This window comes from Panthera pardus, unplaced genomic scaffold (genome assembly GCF_024362965.1).
Source record: "Panthera pardus isolate Hobbes unplaced genomic scaffold, ASM2436296v1 HiC_scaffold_1, whole genome shotgun sequence".
NCBI lineage: Eukaryota > Metazoa > Chordata > Mammalia > Carnivora > Felidae > Panthera > Panthera pardus.
Genome location: NW_026526654.1, coordinates 24,862,837 through 24,888,717, shown reverse-complemented (window position 1 = coordinate 24,888,717; position 25,881 = coordinate 24,862,837). Strand labels below are relative to the sequence as shown.

At 48.2% G+C, this 25,881-nt stretch overlaps 1 protein-coding gene across 1 annotated transcript; it reads right to left on the bottom strand.

Moving 5' to 3' along the window:
• Positions 1-13,730: 13,730 nt before the first annotated feature.
• SOX21 (SRY-box transcription factor 21) lies at positions 13,731-16,182 on the bottom strand. The gene has a single exon (XM_019444079.2). It carries the CDS (start codon positions 16,154-16,156, stop codon positions 15,326-15,328), a length of 831 nt encoding a protein of 276 aa, XP_019299624.1. The 5' UTR covers positions 16,157-16,182; the 3' UTR covers positions 13,731-15,325.
• Positions 16,183-25,881: the final 9,699 nt, after the last annotated feature.

The window sequence follows — 25,881 nt, the reverse complement described above, 5'->3', positions numbered from 1 at the left end:
AAGATCAGAAGAGAAAAGAAAGTTGATTAAAGCTAGAAGCATTTCCAATTGTTGGTAGGTTCAGAAAGAAGATATTCCAACACAGAGAGTATATTATTACAAACATTTACTGAGGACCAGAGTCTAGGCCAGGCACTGGGGAAAGGAGAGGGGGCCATTTTGATATACAAAGCTAAGTAAGATACTCTTCTTTTCACACAGTTGTGTTGATACACACACATACAGAGAATTATTCAATTCAACGAAGCCAGGAAGTGCCTAGTAGAACAAAAACAGCAACAACAAAAATACAATGAGAAACAGAAGGGGGAAAAAAGCCAAATGGCGTCAGAACTTGGCAGGGTGTGAGATCTAGAAAAAGATGAAATTTGAGTAGATCTTTGAATGATGGGAAGGACTTTGGAGGGGGGGACAAATGTAGAATTACAACACCAGGTCCCAAAAGAGAGTCATTCGATGGGGCGTGTGTATCAGGATGAATGTATGAATGCTTATGTGGAGTGGGTAGAGACAAGATTGGAAAGATGGAAGGAAGAGTCTGGCTTTTTTGGGGGGGGAGGGGTGCATAAATTCAGGAAATAAGAAACTCTTGAGCTGTACTGCTGAAGTACAGTTTCAAATCCCTCAGTGGGGTTATGGACCTTCCAGAAATCCTCCACTGCAACAGACCGCCTGGCAAGCTGTGAATTCAGAGAGGAGATGGACATTTTTTATCAAAGCCTGAGATGAAAGGCAGAGCAGCAAGCATCACATGGCTTTCCCAAATTTGGCTGCACCTGCAAAGCCATAGGAACTCTTTTCAATTACGGGAGGTAAAAAGACCACTGGTTAAGTCAGGGGCGCTTTAGCCACATTTTCTTCCAGATAACATTGTCTCTTAATACAAAGGAGCCCAGTTGGTAATGTTTTCTTTTAAGATTGAGGATGTTTAACATAAAACCTATTGAGATGGTCAATACTGAGTTCATCAAATATTTCTGGCTCTCCACCTTCTGGGCACGTGGTCGGGATGATATTTCTGTGCCCCTTTTGAGGTTTGGTATGGCCACAAGACTTACTTTGACTAAACAGACGTAAGAAGTGATGTGCATAATTTTTAGTGAGGAGCTTTAAGAGCCCGTGTATGGTTTTATGCTGTATTCCCCTGCTGAAGCAGTCAGCAAAATAGAGGTCTATTAACATAGAATCTCTATCAGCCTGGGGGCACCTGGGTGGCTCAGTTGGTTAAGTGTCTGACTCTTGACTTTGGTTCAGGTCATGATTTCACTGTTCATGGGTTCGAGCCCCGCGTCCGGCTCTGTGCTGACAGCTCAGATTCTGTGTCTCCCTCTCTCTCTGCTCCTCCCTTGCTCTCTCTCTCTCTCTCTCTCTCAAAAATAAATAAGCATTACAAAAAAAATTTAGTAAAATTAAAAAAAATTAAAAAACAAAAGAATCTCTATCAGCCTGGATGAGCACACTCCCCCTAACCTGAGTCAGACTGAAAATAAACTTTTGTTGTGTAAACCACTGAGATTCAGGGTTTATAGGTTACTTCCGCTTACTCTGGCTCATACTAACTGATAAACCCATATTGCTGGTTATGAAGATATGTAATTTACATTACAGTGGTTTCCTACACTGTTAAAATAATTTCCCAAGACAATTGCAATTCATTTGAAGGTTGGAGAAAGTCCTAGTCCATTCCAGCTACTAAAACAGAATACCGTAGGCTGGGTGGCTTATAAACAACAGAAACGTATTCCTCAGAGTTCTAGAGGTTGGGAAGTCCGGGACCGACTCTGTCTGGTGAGGGCCTGCTGCTTGAGTCACAGACGGCTGTCTTCTGGCTGTGTTCTCCAATGGCAGAAAGGGCAAGGGAGCTCTCTGGAGTCTCTTGGCATTAATCCCACTCCACCTTCATGACCTAATCCCTTCTCAAAATCCCCACCTCCAAATACCATCACACTGCGCCTCAGATTCTGACGTGAATTTGGGGCAGAAGGACACAAACATTCAGCTATGAGATGAGAATATGAAATGAATCCGTATCTTATCTGATAAAACTTGACAAGAGGTTGGAGAGAAGTGAAATCAGGAAGGGAGACTAGGAGAGAGGGTCCAGTGACGTAGCAGAAGAACCAGGTGAGTGTGGTTGCTTAGCTGCCACATAGCTCCCAGGAGGAGTGACCAACTCTCTCAAATGCTGTCGATGAGAACTGACCATTTGATTTATGAAGTCATCAGTGACCCGGCTCAGAACAGGTTTTGATGGGTGGTGTTGGGGGAGGGGACAAACTCTGACTGGAAGGAGTTTAAGGAAAAGAGGAAACAGGGAAATAGAAATAGGGAATATAGACATCATTTGTTGTTGTTGTTTTAACAAATTCACTATAAAGGGGCGCAGAGAAGTGGAATGGTAGCTAGAGGGGAAAATGGAGTCACGAGAGGTTTTTTTGTTTGTTTGTTTTAAGAGAGAATAACATTTGTGGCACCTGGGTAGCTCAGTTGGTTAAGTGTCTGACTCTTGACTTCCGTTCAGGTCATAATCTCACAGTTAGTAGGTTCGAGCCCCACATCAGGCTCCTCACTGACAGTGCAGCACCTGCTTGGGATTCTCTCTCCTCCTCCTCTTCCTCCTCCTCCTCCTCCTCCTCCTCCTCCTCTCTGCCCCTCCTCCACTCGTGCTTTCTCTACCTCTCTCTCTCTCTCTCTCTCTTTCTCTCAAAATAAATAAATAAAAAGAAAGAGCATAGCATTTATTTTTATGCTGGCAAGAATGATTAAGTAGGGAGGGAAAATTTTGCTATTGCAAGAGAAAGGGGAGAGATTTTCTGGAGCCATATCCTTACATATGTCACATGGTATATTAGTTATCTCTTGCACCATAACAAATCATCCTCAAACTTAATGGCTTCAAACAATAAACATTGATTATCTCATGATTTCTGTGGCTTAGAGATCCAGGGGTGCCTTGTTGAGGACCTCTGGCTCAGGATCTTTCCCAAGACCACAATCAAGAGTCAGCCCCAGCTGCCTTGTCTCAAGGCTCCACTGGGTCAGGATCCATTTCCATGTTACTTGCTCTATTGGTGGCAGGCTTCAGGTCCTTGTTGGCCTTTGGTTAGAGGACCATCCAATCCTTGCCAGGTGGGGCTCTCTATGGAGCATCTCACAAAATGGCAGCTGACTTCCCCCAGAGCAAGAGCCGAGAGAGAAAGGGGGGGGAGAGGGAGTCATCATTTCTGTAATTTAATTAGGAAATGCCATCCCATCACTTTTTGGTTAGAAGCAAATCACTAGGTCCAGCCCACACTCAAAAGGAGAGGTTGACACAAAGGCATGAATTCCAGGAAGTGGGGGTCATTCAGGGGCATCTGAGAGGTCACCTACCAGAAAGGAGATGGGGTCTAATGCCCAAGTGGAGAGGCTGGCCCTCGCTGTGAGCAGTGGTTGTCCATTTGTAGTCACAGGAAAGAAGGCAGCATTTGTGGGTGTGAAATTGGTAGGTAGGTAGGTCGCTGTGGGGGTTCAGTGCGGTATCTGCTCATTAGCACCGAATACCTGGTAGAATGGTAGGAGATCACACGAAGATCCAGGCTTTGCTTTCCTTTCTTCCTCTGTCGGAGCCTTCAGCATAGCCAGGATTCTAAATCTAGACTGACACAGCTCTACCCTCTCAAATCCTTAACAGTGGTGCATTTAAAGCACACTACCAGGGTTTACTAACAGTTTTATTCTTTGACTCATAAAAATGTCAGAAGACCCACAAGGAAGCATGAGTAGGAGAAGGAAACAAGGAAGTGAGAGAAAAGATGTGGCTCCGTCTGAGGAATTCACTCACCAGCTGGGTTTTCACGCATGGGTTTCTCTCACTTTTCAAAAGCCCTATTAAGCCAGAAGACTTTGCCTTTCAACATTTGTAGTTCAAGGGAAAAGGCTTTTTAGTGGCTTGTTTTGTTGAAGCAGAAAAGTGAGACAAATTTTTCTTTCTTTCTTTTTGTAAATTGAAGAATAATTGACGTACAATATTGTTTTAGGTGTACAACATAGTGATTTAATGTTTATATATGTTATAAAATGGTCATCACAGTAAGTGTAGTTACCTTATCACCGAAGTTGTTACAATATTATTGACTATAGTCCCTGTGCTGTGCATCATATCCCAGTGTCTTATTTACTTTATAACTGGACGTTTGTACCTCTTATCCCTTTCACCTATGTTGCCCATTCCCCCTCCCCACACAACTCCCTTCTGGCAACCACCAGTTTGTTCTCTGTATCTATGAGTCTGTTTCTGTTTTGTTTTGTTTGCTTGTTTTATTTTTTAGATTCCATGTATAAGTGAATCATACAGTATTTTTCCTTTTTGGTCTGACTTATTTCACTTAGCATAGTACCCTCTAGGTCCATCCATGTTGTCACAAATGGCAAGAATTCATTCTTTTTTATGGCTGAGTAGTAGTCCAGTGTGTGTGTGTGTGTGTGTGTGTGTGTGTGTGTGTGTGTGTGTGTAGCATTATTTACAATAGCGGAGATAGAGAAGAATGTAAACATCTGTGATTAGATGAATGGATAAAGAAGATGTGATACACACACACACACACATACACACACACACATACTGTGGTATATATGTATGTGTGTGTGTGTGTATGTACACATCTTCTTTATCCATTCATGTATTCACAGATGTTTACATTCTTCCCTATCTCCGCTACTGTATATAATGCTATAATGAATAGGAGACGAACTTTTCTAGCTTGACTAACAGCATCCCAGACCCATCTGCCCACAGTCATGATAAAGTGAATTTCAGCTTGGAGAGCAGAGTACATCAGAAACAGTAAATCATCAAGGGGCTTCTGTGGATTTTTCCAGGATGTCAGAAGGGAAATCTTACTGTTGCAAAGGGGGGCGCCATTCACACAGGGTACAATGTGAACGATGCTTCTTAGGCACCTGATGGGGTGCTCCTGGCACAAATTAGGAGCTCAGGAAGAGCAGTTCTTATGATTGGCTCATCCCCATCTCCAAATGACTTAGTGTTCTCTGCCTTGCTATTATATGGATGAAATTTATCCCAGATGTGTTCTGTCCAGCTTTGCCCCCATCTTTTAGTCCAGAACCCCAAGTACCTTCTCTTCGCCCACTCCTGACCCTCTTGTGAGGGTATTTCCCCAGCCGAAAGCAAACGGAACCATTTGGAATTCTCCAAACCTTCCCCAAGGCTTGCCCTCTGCTTCTACAACTACCAGCCCTGTTCTTCCTGCAGGAAGAGCTTGCAGTCGTGTACTAGAGCGGCCTTTATACCGCCTCACCCATGAAGGTGACCTGGCCTGGAGCGATGCCCCAAGCCTACTGCAGCGGACAAGTCTTTATTTTCAGGGAACCCTTTTTGAGTAAGCCTCCGGGGTGCGATCAGGGTAGAAACACGGCCTGGATCTAGTCCCCAGAGCTTCAGCTGGAAGACAAACCCTCCTCTTTATCTCAAAGACCGCATTCTCTTGGCCTCTGACAAGCGCTAGCAAAAATAACTCCAAGGAGTGCGCTAGCCACCGAACCCCGCGGCCTGGAGATGCGGATCGCTTGCCACCTCCCAGCGCTTCTCTGCTCTGGGAAGGGTCGCTGTCCCGGGGCGCACGGTGTGGGGGGTGCGGAAGCCCACTTTCCTCCTCTCACACTGAAGGGGAGGGCGAACGTGGGGCGCTGGCATTTCCGAGGCTGAGGGAGTCTGAGGCTTGAGGAAGGCCTCAGGGTCGGAGGAGGCTTGGATCTCGACTGGTCCTCCAGGGCCCGGGCCAGGGGCAAGCTAAGCCTCTGCCTCCTGCTGAGCTCCCGGGCTGCGCTCCCGCCGCCGGCACCGGATTCTGGCCCGGCCCAGGCCTGTCGCCCAGTGCGTGCATCGGAGAAAACAGAGACGTGGGGGCCTTTGGCGGGTGCGGGTGGTGAAGCTGCCGAGGCCTGCGTGTACATTCAGCTTTGTTATTCCTCACAGCCTCCAAAGACGCAGACGCCCCGGCTCCAGGGAGACAAAGAGGCCCGAGGGCGACTTTTCCCAGCGGGAGGTGGCGGGGGCTTTGGAAAGGTGGTAGGTGGGTAGTTGTTCCCTGCGGCCTCCCCTCGGCCCGACCACATCGGAAAACAAACGCCTTCTGCCTTCGGCGAGGGCAGTCCCCTCCCTGGAACCCGAAACTCGACGTTTTCTTCTCCCCCAGGTGGGTCACGACCTCCCTCCGTCAGACCCGAGGACAAGTTCAGGGTTCTCTAGTTTTGCGCAGACCAGAGACTCGCGTTGAGTAATGCGAGCCCAAAACTTGGAGAGGGAGAAGAGCGCCTCTCCCACCCGCTAGGTTCCCAAAGTCTGCACCTCAGTAACAAAACTCAAGGCAGCTTTCGAGAAAGGAAAAGGTCTCCAAAGACCCCGGGGAGTGGGTGCGCGCTGACCTGTGCCACCCGCTGTGCGTTCGGGAATTCATGTGGGGGGGGGGAGGGGAGGGGGTGTAGCCGGTGTGGGGGCTCAGAGAGACTCAGCTCTGCTGCGGCCGACCCCCGTCCCGGTGGTATCGGCATTCGAGACTCGCGGGTGCAGTCTCCCCTCCTCCCAGAGAGGTGAAGGGCGCTGCTGCCGCGGGCTCATGTTTTATTCACGCGGCCTTAAACAGTCCGTTCGAATACATATTCATCAACCGCTCTAACTACTTACTCAAGTCTAGGTTTGCAGGAGAAAACCGAGTCCCTGGAAAGGAAGAACAGCCAACTCGGGCTTGGGCTCCAGAAGCGCGAGGAAGCCCTGGTCTGGGGCAAAGCAGCCTACGCTTTTGTCCCATAGCCCAGTTCCCAAGCGGCCCCGAAGTGAGGCGGTGGCTGAGAAGCGGGATTGGGGCGATTAGCTAAGGGCCTTATTTATGCCCCCAGGCTCGCTGGAAGCTGGGAAGAGCTCCCAGGTTGTCCTAAAGGTCTATAAGGGCAGATTTCCCAGGGAAAAACAAGAGCTTTAGCTCCACGTCCCACGCTTGCACCCACCCCGCTTCTAAAGTGCTATCATAATTGCTGTTTATTTTTCGTAAGTAAGTTTCAGGCAGCACAGAATGCGTTTTCCACTGTGGGTCTGCAGGGATTAAATTCGTGGAGGAGAGGCTGGCCCCAATTCCAGAGACTCCTCTCTCTAAGGTGGCTCCAACCGCAGAGCGGGCGTTGCAGGGGCTGAGGACGGGTGGGGGTGGGGGGGCTTCAGGGCCCTTCCTCGCTTCGGGATCCCTCAGTTCCACGCGGAACGTGTCAGAGCCCGCGTGATCATCGCCTCCCACTCCTGCCCTCCCCAACCGGACCACTCTTCTCAGTAGGGGCTGAAGCGGCAGGGACCTTGCAGAGGAGTCTGGGTTGGGGGTGGGGGGGCGTCTGGAAGTCTGGGGTTCCTGCTGTTGGGCAGGTCCTGTTCCTCACCCGCCCTCGGCTGCACCCTTCCCAGGTGTTGAACCCGAAGGCAAGAGGGAGTGTCAATAGTGCTGCAGTTCTATTCGTTTTCTCATCCCTATGTCCTTTTTCTTTCACCTTCTCTCTCTACCTTCCGTTTCGCTCAGCACCCACTTTTCCTACGCCTCCCTGAAAAGGTTCTCTATCTGCTCTCCCAGGCTCTCTCTCTCCTCGCCACTGAGCCGGTCTATGCTGGCAGGGTGAGGCCATGTAGGCCACCATTCAGGTGATCCAGTTTAAAGCAAACAGCCTTACCAAAATTTCAGCTAGGCAGGAGAGAGTGAGGGGGAGCGCTCGCGAAAACGTTGGTGGGAAGAATTCGCGTGTGTTTTTTGGGCGCAGTCATAATTCCACGCAATTTCTTCCGACTCGACGCACGCTCGCATGGACTTCAGTCTGTCGGAATCTCGGCGGCTATTCCCACACCCGGGCTTTACGTTATATATGGCGGTAAATGAACCCGGGTCCACTCCAAAGCAGGTGTGTGTGTGTGTGTGTGTGTGTGTGTGTGTGTGCGCGCGCGCGCGCCCGCCCGAACTTTTGAACATAAAATGAGCAAATGGGGAAAGCGCTGTAAAGTCCCCTGAACTCACTGGCGGTACCTGCGGGGAACTCTGGAGAGGACAGACTGAGTTTCCTGCGGTGTCATGGGGGTAATATTCTGGGAAGCTTGCCACCCCCCACTCCTTCCCCCGACACACACATCCTGGGTTCCTGAGAGCCCTTTTAAAGGTATTCCCTCTTGCAAACAGACTTCTCTCTACTCCTGACCTTATGAAAAAGGGAGCCCCAGTGGAGCCAACCGAATCTGAAAAGCCTCACTTGGTCTCTGTTATCCTAGGCTGCGCCTCTCCCTTTGAGATTCCAAGCTTTCTGCGAGTGGCTAATTACCTTGGGGTGATCCCGAAATAAAATAGTAAGGCTGGGCCGGGTAGGGAGGAGGCTGTTCAAGTGAAATTGACAATCCAGTAATATCATTCCGTGAAGAGACTCTGAAGACGTCCTCGTAATTTCCCTCAAGAAATCTGGTTTTACTGGTCGATCTCAGTAGGAGAATTCTTTGCCTAGAGGCTGGAAATGAGTAATAGGCCGTGTGTCTCCAAGTACTCGGCTAATATGATAATAAATACATTCAAAGAGAGCAACGGGGTGTTTACAATTAGTACCCAAACTTGTGCTGTTTGTCAAGAAGTCCCTAAATAACCCCTCCCCCAATCAAGCGAAGAGCCCAAAGGAGGTAGAAATCAGGTGGAAACATCTTCAAAAGGAATTAAAAAGCCGAAGCCGATTTTATTTCCTTCAGTCAAGTGTGAATGATGGGGCGGCCGCGGCGACAGTGACGGAGGCTACCTGACAAAGCATGCACTGAAGGGGCTGGGGTGGGGAGTGGGACCGGGCGGTGGGGGTCACCAAAGCGAAGATGCCTTTACCGGTTGCCCTGTGGCTACCACTTCCCCGCTTTGCGTCCAGGCGGTCGCCGGAGGCCCAGCGGCCACCTGGAACCTGGAACCCCAATCCAACAGGTCGCTGCCTCCCCCTCAAATGCGCATCACCCCGAATCGCTGTGAATTTTATCACCTTAAAGTGACTTTGAACGGGTTTATCCCGGATAGAGCTCACTGCAAGTTTTTCAGATTTGTCAGTTTCTAAGAATTTGCATGTTTTAAGTGAAGCTGAAACCGTGAAGGCTCGGGTTACACTTTAAAATATGCGAGGCTTCCGCGCGGCTCCCCTCACTTGGTAAGGCTCAATTGCTTCTTTAAAAAAGAAGAAGGAAAAAAAAAACCTGCTTTTAGAGTTTGGGATTCTCCCTCCTCCCTTTGTCACCACAATTCAGAAGCAATTGTCACCGCTTCTCAAAACCCAGTTTCCCGCCAGCCGTCGGGGAGGTCGGGAGAGCTGCTGCTCCGAGGGCCCTCGGAGTTTCCACGCGTTTGCAGGGACCTGTCAGCTCTGTCTATAATTTGCATTGTTCATATAAGTTAGGGGCAACTCAGAAAGCAACTGGAAAGCTCGACGGCTGGGTGGCCCAGCGGCCCGGTGGGCCTGGCGGTCAACTATCGAAAATAATGGACTTCGTCTGCTGTAAAGGGTTCTCCCGACGTCTGCCTCCAGGGCAACACAAGGAATCCAAGGACTGCCCAGATCTCTGCGGGTTCGCGCCCTGCCTCCGCCGGCAATTCAGCCAGAAGGTTCCCTAGTCCTGTGGAATTGGGTCAAAGACGTACAGACAGGAGGGGGGGCAAGGGGAGAAAATTAAGAGAAAGCCATGTTTTAAGTGTATTCTAATTCTTTAAAGGGGTGGGTACAATGTTTCTATGCGGCCTGCTGGGGCGCCTCAAAAGCTCTGGCTTTGGGGTGGATTTAGAGGTGAGGACAGGAATGGGGGGGGGGGGCAGTAGTTGTTCCTCTCTTGTTCGGTTTTTAGGTCTTTTCCAGCAGCCCAGATGGACAAAGGAAGGAAGAACCCTCAGAAAAGTGGGGGCGATCTTCCCTCCTGGACCACTCCCTGAGATAAAGGGGGCGGGGATGGTAGGGGGCGGTGAAAGGCAAAGCGACCTTGGTATTTCCCCTCCCCCCACATCCACAGGAGGCGCGGCTTCCCCCATGAAATTTAGATTCCTTCATTCCACAATTCTTCATTCAGCACCTACCATGTACCAGACACTGTATTAGACTCTCAAAAACGCAGCATTAATGTAAATCAGGCCCCAAGCCCAGAGCCTAAGGATTGGCTCCCCGGAATGTTCTAAGATCAGCACACACCTTGGGATCGCCAGACTTGCTGTTCTACAGATTCCAACGCTGGGCAAACGGACACAAGGAAACCTAACTTCTGCATAACTTCTACTTCTCCCTTCCTTTTTTCTTTTTTCAAGTACCAAAGGACCATTAATTAGAAGAATAATTACTGCTACCCTATATTATCCCGACCTGTTCACTTTCTATCTGCTATAGACAATGCTAATAATGGCAATTATTGCTTCTATAAACATCCCGAGGCAGCACTCTCCTCCCGCGGTGTGTGTGTGTGTGTGTGTGTGTGTGTGTGTGTGTGTTTAAAGAATATATATAAAAAGTTCCCCCGCTCATTTGCATAGCTTCATCTTTACCTTTTCCCATTCAACCCTTGCAAAAAGCATATCTATTCAAAGCCCTTGCAAAAAGCATATCTATTCAAAGGGCATTTAGTCCATTTCTTTCTTGGCCGGTAAACCTATTCATCAATTGTTCTGCCTTGTAGATCGCATTCTAATGCTAATCTAGCGTGTTAAATATCTTTTTGTTCCCCTTTCACCGTTTTGTCATTCAGTTTATCCAGTTTTGGTCACCCATTTTATTTATTTATGCGCCTGCTCCTATTCAGGGGCTCATGTATTTTTTATTATGTTGTTTCACTGTCACGCAGTGTCAACTTAGTCTATTCAATGGGGGCTACTTGAAGGCCGGAGGGACAAAGCGTGTACACATTGCGCCGCTATTCATTCCGGCCAGCTGGATCGGCTGAAAAAAAAACCTTGTGAAAAGAAACGCCTCACAATGGACACAGAAGAAGTGCACAATGCTAACAGTTTTCCAAATACCACTGATTGGTTTCTTCACAATGAGGAGAAAGCCGCCGCTTTTTCTTAGCTCCACTTCAACAAACAACACTCTCACAAAACCTCCCAACCCTGCGTTTTGTTCCCGGACAAAACCTCCTCGACTGTCTAAACGCTCCCACTGAAGGACAAAAAAAAAAAAAAAAAAAAAAAAAGACGGAAAAAAAAAAAAAGCTCTTTCACTATGCCTTCTCCCCACCCCCACCCCCGCCCTTTTTCCCCCTGCAAGAGAGAAAAAAGAAATGGGGGGGGGGGGGGATTGTCAGTGAATTAATAATATCAGTCTTTTAAAAGAAGAGGGCTGACCTTTGAGATGCACTGGGCTGAGGGAGAAAGAACGGGGGAGAGATTAATAAAGTTTGGACGGCGCTCTCTCTGCCTGCGCGGGGCTGTGGGCTCAAGAAAGACACCGACGCGGAGGCCCGCGAGTTGCGGGGAACTTCCCTCGCCCGCAGGGGGCGGCGGCGGCGGCGGCGGCGGCGGGGAGCGCCCGCGCCGAGCGGCGCTCTGATTGGCTGGCGCGCGGGTCCCTATCTGCTCCGGGGAGCGGGTCGGACCTTCTCTCCAGCTTCTGCGCCCCTCGCGGAGGCCGCCCGGAGTCGGGGGCTGAGAAGGGGCGCACGCTGTTTTGTTCTTGCTTCTTGCGTGGGCGGGGGAGTGAGGGGGAGAGGAAATTGTCAATAGAAGTGACAACAGCGGCCAGCTCCACTGCTTCCCGGAAGCCATCTCTCGCACGGCGGCGTCCCCCAGCTCTGCTTCTTCATGCTGGAACAGAATAAATTCCACCTGTTTGCGCAAAGCCCGAAGGCAGCACGTCTGGCCCCTCCGATGTGAGGCTTGTTTACAGCCTTTGGGCAACCGTGACTACCTAAAAAATGTCGTTGTGGTTTTCTGAAGCCTTAAAAGGAAAGGAAAATGTAGGGAGGGAGGGACGGAGGGAAGGAAGGAAGGAAGGAAAGAAGGAAGGAAGGAAGGGAGGGAAGGAAAGGAAGGAAGGAAGGAAGGAAGGAAGGAAGGAAGGAAGGAAGGAAGGGGAGAGGAGATGGATGAAGAGCGAGAGATATATCTCAAGTCTGCATCAGCTCTTTGCCTAGTCCCAGCGCTGTATTTGTGGGCGACTTTGACTCTTACACACACACACCTAGCCCCTTCTCCACTCTCTTGCCGCAGAGTCGCTCCCACTTACTTCTGCACAGGCTAACTTGGAGGGAGGCTTTCTCCAGGCGCAACTTGTTAGCAAGAGCACTGGAGTCTGAGGGGTGATATACTAGTCACCCCCGCGGGGCCTGTGGACATACTCAACCCCACAGCCGCACAATCTGTTGGTGATGTGCTCACCGCCCCCCCTCCCCCGGCAACTCCCCACCCCCCTCCCTTCACTCATCTTTCCAGACCTCTTCTCATTCACCAACACTCAGGAGCCTTCCTCCCAGAACAAGCTGATCTTTGGGAAAAAGGGAGGGGTGGGAGGGGGCGGGGAATCTTCGGGCCGGTGGGGCCGAGCTGGAAGGCTCAGGGAGGTAACTAAGATTTAGGGCTGGGGTGATTTCCAGCAAGCCGCAGGAAGTTCCGTGTTGAGAAGTGATGGGCTGCTACAAAAGGGAAAGACGAAGCCTTGAAAGGATTTAATTAACCGTGTCAGGGATAATTACCCCTGGACAGTCCAAATTAGTTTTGCATAATCGCTCAGAACCATATGAATTAACTTATAATATTGCAAAGAGCTCAGGGAATAACAGGAGAGGGATCGTTTTAATTAGTAAATCAGGGTCAAACCAGGAGAGCCTGTTTCTCACATTTCCAAAACTTTGCATGGTTTTTAAAATATTATTCCGTTGGGGGAAAACAATGACTTAAAAGAGTCGGGTCGCTTATAAAGACGTGCAGCTCCCAGAGATGGTCTCTGTCAATGGGGAAACTAGTTTAGGACTAGTTGAGTCCTGTATCTTGAGAATTTCTATCCGGGTGGGCGGAAAAATCAAGATCACCTTACGTTAATTTTTTTTTCCCTCTGATATTCTTCCTGGTGCCCTATAATTTCTTTTCTAAAATGAAAATCCTTTATGATTTCAAGCCTTTCTCCAGTGGAAACTTGTCTAGCCCTGGAAATTCAACCCTCTGCATCAGAATTTGTTATACTTCTACTTTAAAGCAATTTAGTATGACAGAATAAAGCCCTAAAGAGGCCAAAAGTTGTACACTGTCGTGCGTAGTGATTACCTTTCCAAATAAAATCTTAAGGTGTAAACAAGGAATATGCCAAAGATACAGGAAGAAATTACACTGACTTAAGTGGTGGGGCTCTCCTACTAACAAGATAAAGTGGTCAGGCAACTTTCCCCTCTTAAAATGTTACTGGAAACTAGTGAAATGCTTTGAACGGTCTGGATGTTTTCAATGGGCTCTGTTCTACTGCTTCATGAATGCTTTTTTTTTCCCCAAGATAATACAACTACTTGGGTTTTTTTTTTTTTTATCTTCTTTCCTATTCACGATTAAAAATGTGATAAATCAGGTTTTTGGCTCTGAATAACAATGGCTTGATTTAGATTTCCTAGTAAATCTATTCAAAAGTGAAACAAAGGCTGCCTTTGCAGGATACCTTACACTTCACCTGGACCAGGCACGTAAGGGCAATTCAGATAAAAATCTTGTTAGGAACTCAACAAGAAATAGAGGATTTTCTCTTTTCCCTGGTTCAGGCTTTATTTAAACTCTTTGTTCAAAAAAAATGAACAGAGTGATAGTCGGATTCTAATTTACAGATATAGTTTAGACGTCTAATATTAAATTAGAAGATCACACAAGAAAACCATTTACACATAAAGGTTAAAACCAATACTTAAACTTTTTAAAACTTTATATTACATAAAGTCAAAATGAAACTAAATACATGTTAGCCAACTTCATTCACAAACATTAGTCAAAATATATACATTTAAAAAAGGAACAAAAAGCTATAATTGAGGTTCTTTTCTCTAAAATGTGTTTTATCATAATTTGCAAATGAATTGCAGGTAATCTAAAAAATAAGCTAATTAGGGAGGAAACTCCAAAACACATTTAAGCGGTTCAAGTTGGTGAAGAAATGCTAGCTGAAAATGAGAGACATCTGTCAAAACAATTCTGGTGTCTTTTTCTTTTTTCAGTTTTGCTAAATAATAAATATATAATTACCACTCAGACAAAAAAGTCTGATTTATTCTTAAGATAAAATTGCGATTCTAGAAATAGTCCCGCAATTTTTAAAAGTTAACTTTGACATTTGCTCAAAATGCTTTAGAGTCTAAAACCGACTCAAATTTAGGGCAACGCCAACAACACATTTTCAGACTCAGTGTTTTCACGGACATATACACATTTACAATCTTAAGGTGAACTCAGCCATAAGGGGATAATAGGAACAGTGCCTTTTATCTTTCTGTAAACTGTGTCAGAAATCCAAGCAAGTGGATTCAGGGAAACCTAGCAGTCTTTTTTTTTTTTTTTTAAGGGCTAAAATCCAACTGACAACTTTTCATCTCATACACATTTCTTGTTTGCATTCCTTGCTTTTAAGAGCTCTCGCTCTCATTTGCATATGACGTGATAAACAAAAGAAAGCGTGATCATCTCACATACAAAAGGCCATATTCAAGCCGGTCACTGGTCAAGAATGGATCCCGTCTGGGGGTTCTGCTTGAGAGAACAGAGATTTGCGAAGTCAAATAGTACAAATAGGGAGCAAGGCTGCTCAGAGTCATCTCGCTCCGAGAAACTCATGACACATCAGCTTTTCCCCCGTGCTAGCCATTTCAGACCTAACACTTGAACAGAGTGCATGCGACACAGACCAGGAGAAAAAAAAAAAAAAAAAAAAGATGAGAAACAAAAACAAAACCGACAATAAACTTCCAACAAACAAAACTGGAAAGCCCAACTTGTCAAAAACAGTTACTCCTCCACCTCTGTGGGCCCAAACGCAACAGGTTCCGAAGTGCAAAGCAAACATCAACTGCTGTCGGATACGACCGCCCTCCTTAGAGCTGGCTGCCGAAGTGCGGGTCTGAAATGATCCTGTGAATCCACACGCACACTCGCCCGAGCACTCCCGCGCTCTGCCACTCGCGCCCCGACTGGCATCTCTGCCTCTGCCTGCACCTATACATCTTATGTACATACAAACCGGGGCCCCCGTCGCGGGAGGGCGCACGGGGAGGCCGCGGAGCTCGTACCTATACATATGTACACGTGTGCACACCGGTCCTCGCGAGGCGGCCCCGCGGGGGTCATAGCGCGGCGGCGTAGGCCGCGGGGTAGGGGTCCAGCTGAGGCTTGCCCATGCCCGGCAGCAGGATGTAGGCGAGCGGCGGCTGCAGCCCGGGGCTGGGCCACGCGCTGCAGTTGCACGGGATCATGTAGCCCGGGTTGCCCGGGCTGGGGTGCGAGTGCGTGTGCCCCCCGGCGGCCGCGGCCGCCGCTGCAGCCGCCGCCGCCGCGCCATGGAAGGCGCCGGCGCCCGCGGTCGGGTAGCCCAGCGACGACGCGTACGGGAGGCCGGACGACGACGACGAGATCTCTGCCATCTTGGAGCCCAAGTCGAGTAGCGAGTAGGGGCTGCCGGCGGCGGCGGCGGCGGCAGCGGCGGCGGCAGCGGCGGCCGACTGCGGGAAGAAGACGCGCGCGGCGGCGGCGGCAGCGGCGGCGGCCGCCTTCTCGGGATTGGCGAGCAGCGATTCAGGCACCAGGCCGCCGCCCGCGCCCGCGTGCAGCCCGGCGCCCGCCTTGAGCGCCGGGTGCTCGGCGTCGGCCACGCCGCCCAGGCCGTAGGGCACCGGGAAGGCGAACTTGTCCTTCTTGAGCAGCGTCTTGGGCTTGCGCCGCGGCCGGTACTTGTAGTCAGGGTGCTCCTTCATGTGCATGGCGCGCAGGCGCTTCGCCTCGTCGATGAACGGCCGCTTCTCCGACTCGGTGAGCAGCTTCCACTCGGCGCCCAGGCGCTTGCTGATCTCCGAGTTGTGCATCTTGGGGTTTTCCTGGGCCATCTTGCGCCGCTGAGCCCGCGACCACACCATGAAGGCGTTCATGGGCCGCTTGACGTGGTCCACCGGCTTGGACATGCTCTCGCCGTGCCGCGGCTGCAGCCCGCCGCCGCCGCCCGGGCCGTCGCCCTCCGCCCGGAGGAAATCAATGTTGGCTGTCCACGGGGACCCGTTCGGCCTGCCCGCGCTCGCTGCACCCCACTTCGCGCCCCGGCGTCGCTCCCGCCCGGGAAGAGGGGGCTAGGGGCCGAGCCCAGGGCCGCGCCGCGCCCCGGGCCGCCCTGGTCTCTTCGGCCGAGCTGCGGAAAATCCTCGCGGGGGCACAGTAACTTCTCGGCGGTGCCCCCACCCCACGGTGGCAGTTTGCCCTTTGCTTTCTTTTTGTCCTTTCTCCCTGGCTGCGTTTGCTCGCGAACTCCCCGCAGGTAGTCGCTGCCCCGCAGAACTCTCCTCCTCCTCGGTCTTTTCTCTCTTAAATGCACAGCAGCTCGGAAAGTTGCGTCGCGAAGACCCCACCAAGTTGAGTCGAGGAGTCTGCCGCCGCGTGCTGCCAAGTGCCAAAGGGGGCTCTCGGCGGCTGGAGTGTTTGGGTTCTCCTCGGTGACTTTCTCATTTGACAGTAGCAGATGAGGGTGGGGGAGGAGGGGAGGTGGCCCGGGAGGAGAAAGAGGAGGGGGGGGGCTGAGGAGGTCCGGGAACAGCAAGGGAACGCAGAGCTCAGCAATGGGTATAAATACAAATACAGCAGCACCAGCCGGTCTTCCAGACTCTGGGCAGGGCTCGCTGGTGGGAACCCCTCCCCCCCCCAAGCGGCTGGGGGGTTTGGAGGGAGAGCTGCCTGCCTCCCCAGCACCTGCTTCGCGGGTCTTCCTCTCCGGCTGCAGGTCCGGGAAGGAGGCTGTAGGCTTGAGCAAGCCTGGGGTCGCCGGGCCTCAGGGGAAATCCTCCCGGCTCGCTGAGCTGCCGCGTTTTCCCGTAGTCCCCCGGGCCATGCCGGCTCAGCTCGCTCTGAGCTCCTCCAGGGGCACCGGCTGGCTCAGGCTCCCGGAGCGCGCCGGGCGTGGAGCGCGGCGCTGCCTCGGCGCTGCGGGCCGGGCTCCGGCTGCGTCCGCTCCTGGCTCCTCTCGGCAGCCGCCCGGCACTTGCAACTAACTTCTCCCAAGTTTCCTGCGCCGGCGCCGCCGCGCCCCTCTCCGCGCGCTCGCCTCGGAGCGTGCGCCCGCCTGTGCGCCGCGCCCAGGGCCCCTCTCTCCCGGCTTCTCCTGCCAGAGCCGAGCAGGCGCTGGGCGGAGGTGCTGGAGGAGGGGATTTAAGAAAAACGCGCCATCACCTCTATTCGCAGGTCCGCGCTGGGGCTGCTCCCGCTTCCCCCACTCCCGTAGCACTGTGGGCCCCTTCCTGGCCCAGGCCGCCACTCCGCCGCTCCCGAGGCGGCTCGAGCCCCGTGCACGGGCTCAGGTAAGTGTGGCTACCTGCGTGTGCACGCGCCCGGAGCCGGCGCTGGGTGTGCATGTCCAGCGGCGACTGAGTGTGTGTATATCTGGGGGCATGCGGAGGAGGTGGAGCCCAAGACTCCAGGAGGGAGGAGGGACCAGCGGAGCCACCTCCCGCTCCCACACCCCCAGGACCGCGAATTAAACCGGATCCCCTCCGCCCCCCTCCATACTCCTCCTCCCACCCCTTTTCACTTGAGAGCAGGTTGAGGCGAGCGGAGAGCTAGGAGCGCGCCGCGGATTCTGCGCACTGTTTGGTGTTTGGCAACCCCTGGTGTCATCCCGGCTACCCTGGCACTGGTCGCGGCTCTGGGATCCTCTGCCTGGAGAAAGGAGGCGCGCACGAGAAGAGCCTCTCGAACTACGGCGGAAGAGGGGACGTACCCTAGAAAATGTTGGAGATTTTTCCTAGGAAGAAAGTGCTCATTTTCCTTGGAGGTCCAGATGTTACTTGCAACAGATGCTTCTCGCATTTTCTTGCGCTGGTGATGCACCCAGTCAGAGGTAGTGAAGTGAAAAATAACTGAGGAGGAACTGAGCGTGCTCTTGGCAACCTTTTCGAAAAGGAGCTCGCCCAGGCTGAAAATAGGCATCCTTGGCTGACTGTTTAGCTCTTTGAAAATTCTGGGTGTTTTGTTTTGTTTCTGTTCTGGTCGACAGAGCCATCTATATGCTGATCTCTTTCAGGTACAGTTAACTTACACTGTCTCACTTAAATGCACAGATAGGGTGAAGGTGTTCAAAATCCGGAAGTGTAAAAATGTCTCTCCGAAAGAATAAAGTAAAATGTACCAATCACTCTGTACTGGAATAGCTTTAATGTGGTCAGTGTCCTTAGAAAGAAAGAGTTTCCTTATAATTGACACGATGCAAAAATAGCATGATTTTGTTTGCATATTTTTATCACTTCTTGGTATGCTGCAGCACACTCATAGTGTGATCAGTCTGGAGGTTTTATTCACAAGTTGGCCTGTCCTTCAGGGAGAACTCGCTTGCCTGCTTTCTTCGGCAGTTAGGATCTGATCTAGCCATGTGGTGTGTGCAAGTAGGGGGTTCTATCCGCAGTTAACACTTTAAAACTTCCCTGCAATGTATGTTCATCCCATACACAGACACACAGACCCAAAGCTTCGATTGTTTTTACGAACTTAAATAAAAAATGTTTGGGGCCATCAGATTTATTTTAAAAGTTAGGCTTGTTTTATTGTTCATTTTAAGAATAGTGGTTATTGCTTTAATTTTAGTTGCTGTGCCATAGAGACATGTAAATGGCAGTGAGGTGGGGAGGGTCTGTATTTGTCTTACAATATCACATTTACAAATGTTTACTTTGTATTATGTCCTTGTGCTGCTCAAACAACTGGACAGATTTCTGTAGAACCATATTCCTTTACAGTCTCCATAAAGCCACTCTGTCATTCAGAGACTCTGCGTAAAGTTACGTTAAAACACCGGCCGGTGTAATTACATGGACTAGAATATTAAATATACTGTTTTGTGATGCTAAACTACAGAATTCTCATCCCTGAGCTTTCAACCCAACTTGTGTAGTGGGTTCAGGATGAAAACATTATACACTGTCATATGAAAGAACATATGTGCGGGTATGCAAGATACGAAAAACGTCATTCACTAAACATTGTGAATGAAGTTCAGTCTAATCGTGAAAATTATCTTGACACGTACAGATAAGGATTGAGAAAAGATATTTATATTGGCGAGGTAAATTATAATCTACTCTTTTCAAATTTAAAGTTAAAAATCCATTGTAATGAATTATTACCGTGGGAAAAATATTTGTACATGTGATTGAAATATATGCTTATATGTTCAATACCTCATAAAAAATAAAATACATAAGCCTCCTTGGACATGGTTTTAGAAACTGCAGTGTTGCCTGTTTAGTGATAGTACACGAACCACATCTGAAAGTCCCTAAGTCCAAGAATGTTGAACTGTAGAAAACAAAGGTGCTTTCCACACCTAAAAAGAAAATGGCTGTTTGTCTCGTCACCAAGTAAAATTTCACACATTTCAAAACAGGAGAGATTTGCTTTCCATTTTCAGTTTTTAGGGGATCAATATTCTTGGCCTACACCCTTCCCACCCAACCCAGGGCCCTCACAGTAAGCCGGGAGTGACAGGAAGGCAGTGTAGTACTCTTGTCTGAATCTGGCCAAGCTTTTCACGGAGTTTTCATGCCATTCTCTTTCTTACGTGCCGAAATGCACATCCAATTTTAAAGTTCACAGATCTTATGCTTGAATTGATATAAGGTTATATTTTTGTTCTTGTGTTTGTTTGTTTTTTACCTGCAGGTGAAAAATACCAAGGTATAGGAAAGAGAATAGTCTGTCTGATAGTCTGTCTGAGTGAATAGGGGAGGCAAAATAAATTGAAAGAGAATTATAAGTTCGATGGGCTTTATATTGTCAGCTTTTGATTGGGAGCAACCAGAGAACTGTATACCTTGATCAGCAGAGTCTGTGTGGGCTCTGTATTTTCCCTGCGGCCACGTAATACCCGTGATCACAAATATATCAAATCAGAAACGGAGAGACAGACAACCTCTCCAAAAAAGTTTGTGAGTTTGTGTGAATTCAGTTTCTTCTTTTCCCCCTTAAAGGCTCCCCAGTAAATGGTCTCTGTTCAGTTCTAAAGCTTTCACTAGGAGGCAGCAATGAGGTTGTTGGGGAATTAAAAAAAAAATACCTTGGCAACACCAGACATGACTGGCCTTTTCTCTCTTTCTCTTCCACAAAAGAGGGGAGAATATTTGGGTCCCAAAGGAAGACAAGGGATCAGAATGAACTCTATCATTTTCCTCCATCCTTTCCGTCTCCGCTCTGCTCCCATCCTGGATTTTCAGCCGGCTGGCTCACCAACACATTTTCCTAGCACCATGGAGGTGGGGCACCACGAGGTGAGCCAAAGAAAAGTGGCTGGGCAGTAAAGATGACTCCTTCAAAGTGCACAGGCCAAGTCTTTGCACCTGGAACACTAGCAGCGACAGAGAACTTTGGGGGTCTGGTCTTAAGTAAGTGTAATGACAGCATTCATGAGCTCTCATACCTGTGTAGAAAGGTGATACAGCCTGTTTGTCTGGTTGAGGAGGAAACAAGCAAACTGTGGCAAAAGCTACCTTACTTAGGCTGTTGTCACAGTTCTCTAGTCCCACTCCTCTGACTCCCCCCCCCACCCCCCCTGCTCTTTTCCCATCAGCCCCCAAAAGGGGGAAAGCCCCAAACATGGGGTCCACAGAGAGCCGAGGAGACAAAAGGGGAGTTGAAGCCGATAAGGCAGGAGCCAAAACTGCACAAGTCACCTTTCACTGGTGACTGCTACATTTTCATCATTTTGACCTTTCTCTCCCTCGATTCTCACCGCTCCTGCCTTAGAAACCGGCACTACACAGATCAATTCTGGAGACACCTTTCCTCATCCCTCCTTAGCAGTGCTCACACTGCATTTTCAAAAAGGAGCTTTACCTAGATGACAGAACAAGAAACACAAAATAAAAAACAGCTCTCTCTCACTCTCTCTCCCCCTCCTCCTTTGGAGGACCCCGCCAAAAGCACCTAAGGGAAAAAAAGACAATGCAAATAATCCAAGACAGACAACTTCAGAAAATACTGATTCAGATCCCAAGAATTCCTTAAAAGCAATGGAGAGATTTACCTCTCCAAGGATAAGAGGTTTTTTTAAGTGTGAGGGAGCCAGCCGAGAAACAACACCAGAAATGAACGAGGACATTCGTCGTGTCATGTGGCCTGTGTAACGAAAAATCCTTCCAACCCGGAGTTTTCTACTGAGGAGCCTGGGTTCTGGTGTGGTGGGGTTACTTGTAAATTTCATCACCATACACACTCTGGTTGATCTTGAGCAAGAACAAAGCTGAGAGAGGGAGGACCCCTTCAGTCTTCCAGCAGGGTGGTGAATAAGCCATGCTTCTGGCTCTGCAAACTCCCTCTTGTCTTACCGTCCCCCCTTCCAGCTTCCAGATGACCCTGCCTTGCCCTCCTCAGATTCGGTCTCCCATTTAAGGATGGGTCTGATTTGATTCTTTTATAGCTATCATTTATTCAGTTCTTAAGATATTGTACCTTTTACATACATTATCTCCTTTCGTTTGTTTGGAGAACTCTATGAGGTAAGAGCTACCTCACTTTGCAAGTTGGGAACTGAGCCTTAGAGTAGATGAATGACATGCCCAAAGTCACACAACCCAAAGTGGAAGAAATGGCCTTTGAATTAAGCTGACGTTCCTCACCATCACCACCGTGAGACCCGACACAAGACTCAGCCCCTTCCTGGCACAGATTCTTAATTCCACCTACCTCCTCAGGCCTTCTGTGACTCACTCTGTGCCCCACACCCCTTCTGAGGGAGTGCCCAATGGCAATCTCCCCAGCACGACGTTCCAAACCCACAACAGCACCCCATCACCAGAGGTAGTCTCTCAAAGTCCGGGCTCGGTGCTTATCAACACAGATTGGGTCTCAGCTGCAATCCACCTGCCCTCCCTCTGCCGGCCTCCCGCTGCAAGCGTCGAGAACTCAGTTTCCACCCTCACTCAGACAGCCCAGGGCCCCTAAGAGGGAGTCTCATACCCATGATATCGAGCCTGTCTTTACATTTCCTCAGCATAAGGGATGTTTCTTGTCCATCCACCTCCCTCCTTCCCTCATGCCTCTTCACCTTTTGTAAACTCCAAGGACACAAAGTGGGTATAAGCACAGTTCTGGATTTACGACAAGCTCCCATGAATTGCTCCCCCAATGGTTTGTTTGTTTAATAATGTAACAAGGGATCCACTGCTCAAAATAAAATCTTCCAGTAAATCTATATCAAACCAAATGATCTCCCCAGTGAACAATATACTTGCCTCCCCTAACCGGACATAATTGTTTTCATTCCTTTGACTTTTTAAAAAAAAATTAGCTATATAGTTTTTTCATTTATAGGTGTCCTTTAAAATTATGTTTTTATTTTAATTGTTTATATAATATTTATTAATGAACTTTTTTCATTTAGTTACATTGTTTGAATTTAATATTACTGCATATCGTGGAGTTTATTCATCCTAGCTGCCATGTAATATTCAGTGGTGGAAATATACCACATGTATTTGCTTATACTGTCTTGGTGATGAGCATGTGGGTTGTTTCCAGTTTGTTTGTTTTTTAAGTGTATTGATTTTGAGAGAGAGAGAGAGAGAGGGAAGGAGGGGCAGAGAGAGGCAGAGAAACCCAAGCAGGTCTGCACTGCCAGCATGGAGCCCCACGGGGGTGGGAGGGTGTCTAGAATCTACAAACGAGAGATCATGGCCTGAGCAGAAGTCAGACGCTTAACCCACTGAGCCACCGGGTGCCCCTGGTTGTTTCTAGTTTTTAACCATGTGTAAGGGCCTCCAGAGGCATTCTTTTTCCTGTCTATTGTACACATGCAAGAGATTTTACAGGCAAAAAGCTGTAAAAATGGGAAATAGCTAGTGCCGTACCCCTTTTCCAAGTGTTTCTGTTTGCTTTTGATTTTTTTCCCCAGGCATTCAGAGAAGTTGTCTTTTATATTTTGTCTCAAGTTTATGGTTATTATCTGTGGGCTGGTTGGTCTTATAGGAGCTATTTCTCTGTTTCCAGAATCCCTCTGAAATTGTGTTTTGTGTATAGCATGAGGTTTGATTTTTTTTTCCATCAGGATACTCAATTTCCCAGAACTATTCATTGAAAAGACTGCTTTTGTATACTGCCCCTTACGACTACCTTTGCCATCTGATGCGAGGCGGTTTCTGAGCTCTTTCTTTTGCTTCCTATTATGGAATTTTTCTATTTTTTCACTAATATTGCACTATCCTAATTCTGGCAGAACAAATCTTCACGTCTTGTTCTTACTCAAATGTATCTTGGCTACTCTTGGCCTTTGTGCTTCCACATAAATTTTAGAACAGATTGTCAGGTTCCAAATATTCTTAAAAACCCCAAATCTTAAAATTGTTTTTATTTTTTAAGTGGAGGTATAATTGGCATGTAACATCATATTAATGTTAGGGGCACAACATAATGATGTGGTGTCTATATACATTACAAAATGATCACCACATTAAGTCTATCTAACATTTGTCACCATAGGCAATTGCAAAATTTTTTTTCTTGTGATGAGAACCCAAACATTGTTTTAATAAGCCTTTTAGTTAAGATTGCTGTGATTCTCGAGGTTGATTTAGGGAGAATGGATATCTTTACAATTCTAACACTCTGAAGCCATGCATTGAGTTTCCCTCCCTTAATTTTGTTGTTTTTTAATACTCTGAGTGATATCTTACAGTTTTCTGGTAGAATTCTTACTCATCTATTATTCTTTTTAAAAACTAGTAGTTTTACAAACTATTTTTGATACTATTATAAATTGCATATTTTAAAGATACCTTGTTATTTTAAAAATATTTACTTATTTTTGAGAGAGAGAGAGAGAGACATAGAGTGTGAGTGGGGGAGAGGCAGAGAGAGAGAGAGAGGTAGACACAGAATCCAAAGCAGACTCCAGGCTCTGACATGTCAGCACAGAGCCTGATGTGGGGCTCGAACTCACTAACTGCAAGATCATGACCTGAGCGGAAGTTAGATGCTTAACCGACTAAGCCACCCAGGAGCCCCAAAAGATATCTTTTTAAAAAGTAGTATCTTTTAAATAATTTTATATCCTATTGTTGGTATATAGAAATACAATAGATTTTTGTATATTGACTCTAAGTGGCAACCTTGTGAAATCATTTTTAATTCAAGTAATTTACTGTAGGTTCTTTTGGATTTTCCACATATGAAATCATATCATCTGCAAATACTGATACACTTCCAATCTTCTACAGTTTATTTCCTTTTTCTTGTCTTATTGCACTGTCTAGACCCTTCAGTTCATTGTAGAACAGATAGATGCCCACTATTATGTGGTGATAGTGGGCACCTTTGTGTTTTTCCTGACCTATGTATGGCATAGTGGGGGGGAGGGAGTCACAGTACTCTTTTTAGAGCTTGGGGCTTTGAATGATCTAGTTCAGCCCTGGTCCCACTGTCACCCAATCACACACATGTACCCATTTTCTCAGGATTCTGCTTGTTTCTGCTTTGCTTAGTTTAGATGGTTTGTTGAACCATCCAGTTTTTATCTCTAGAACGACAACCCCGCTGGGTTGGGTCCATGAACTCTGCACACTGGGAGAATAAATAACTCAATTGGTATAAATTTCTGCATCTCCCATTCCTCTATCAGCCTAGCAGAGGTGTTTGCCAAATATAGTTGCATACCACTTGCCTGGTCGTCATGTTAGACTGTTTGCCCTGACCTGTTTTTATGCCACTTTGCTATTTGCATCTTGGAGTAGGAAGCACAGCCTCTGTGTCTGCACCAGGAGAGGCTAGGTTGTGGGCCAGTCTTCTGCAGTTTCTTGCACCACCTATGGGGAAGGTGACTGCGTGTTCCTGCGTCCGTGCTCAGTATACTGAGGACAGGCCAAGTCCTCCATTCATTCCACATGGTCTACGCCGAAATCAGGGTGGTGGTTTTCCCCAGCAGCATAATGTTCGCTTTCCTTCTTCTGGAGGCAAAGTAAAATGATCCACAAGCGAGCCAATGACATAATTCCTTCTAATTTTTGTGACTGGCATGTAATAAGAGGATACAAGACAGTAATCCAGAAGCATGAAGGAAGGGTGGTGAGTCCGGTGGCAATCTGCACCTAATCATTCCAGCTGCCTGAAAAGTTGACTCATGACCTCAGTGGACATATCGCCCCCCCCCCCCCCCCCCCGGGGTATTGGGAGAGCCGCATTGTATTGTAACGCTTTGTTTGTGCACCGAAGTGTTTCTATACACTAACTTCCTAGTTGACGTGTCCTTTTGTTCATTATCAGCCTCCAGTTTCACATTCCCGTCAGTTGTCAGGAGTGGCCAAGACTCTCGGATCATAGGCATGCCTGCCGTGCTCCCTTGCAATACACTTTTAAAACAGAATTTGACATTTGTGCGTGTGCATTGTCTACCAGCAAATACATCTATTGCTGTCAAACAAAGCCTGGTATTTGACAAAATTTGTCTTTGTTTATTTGCTTGAGGCCAAAGGGGCCTTTCATTGTGTCTCAAGAGCTTGCTTTTTAATAAAACTCTGCCTTTTCTGTTAGGACACATGAGAGTGAGTTAAGAGCTTGGCAACAACCTGACAAGAAAATATTATCTGATTGATTCATTAATAATAATTTGGAGTAGCTGCTTTTGTAAACATACTGTCAAGAGGCTGAGCTGATTGCTCTTTGCTTC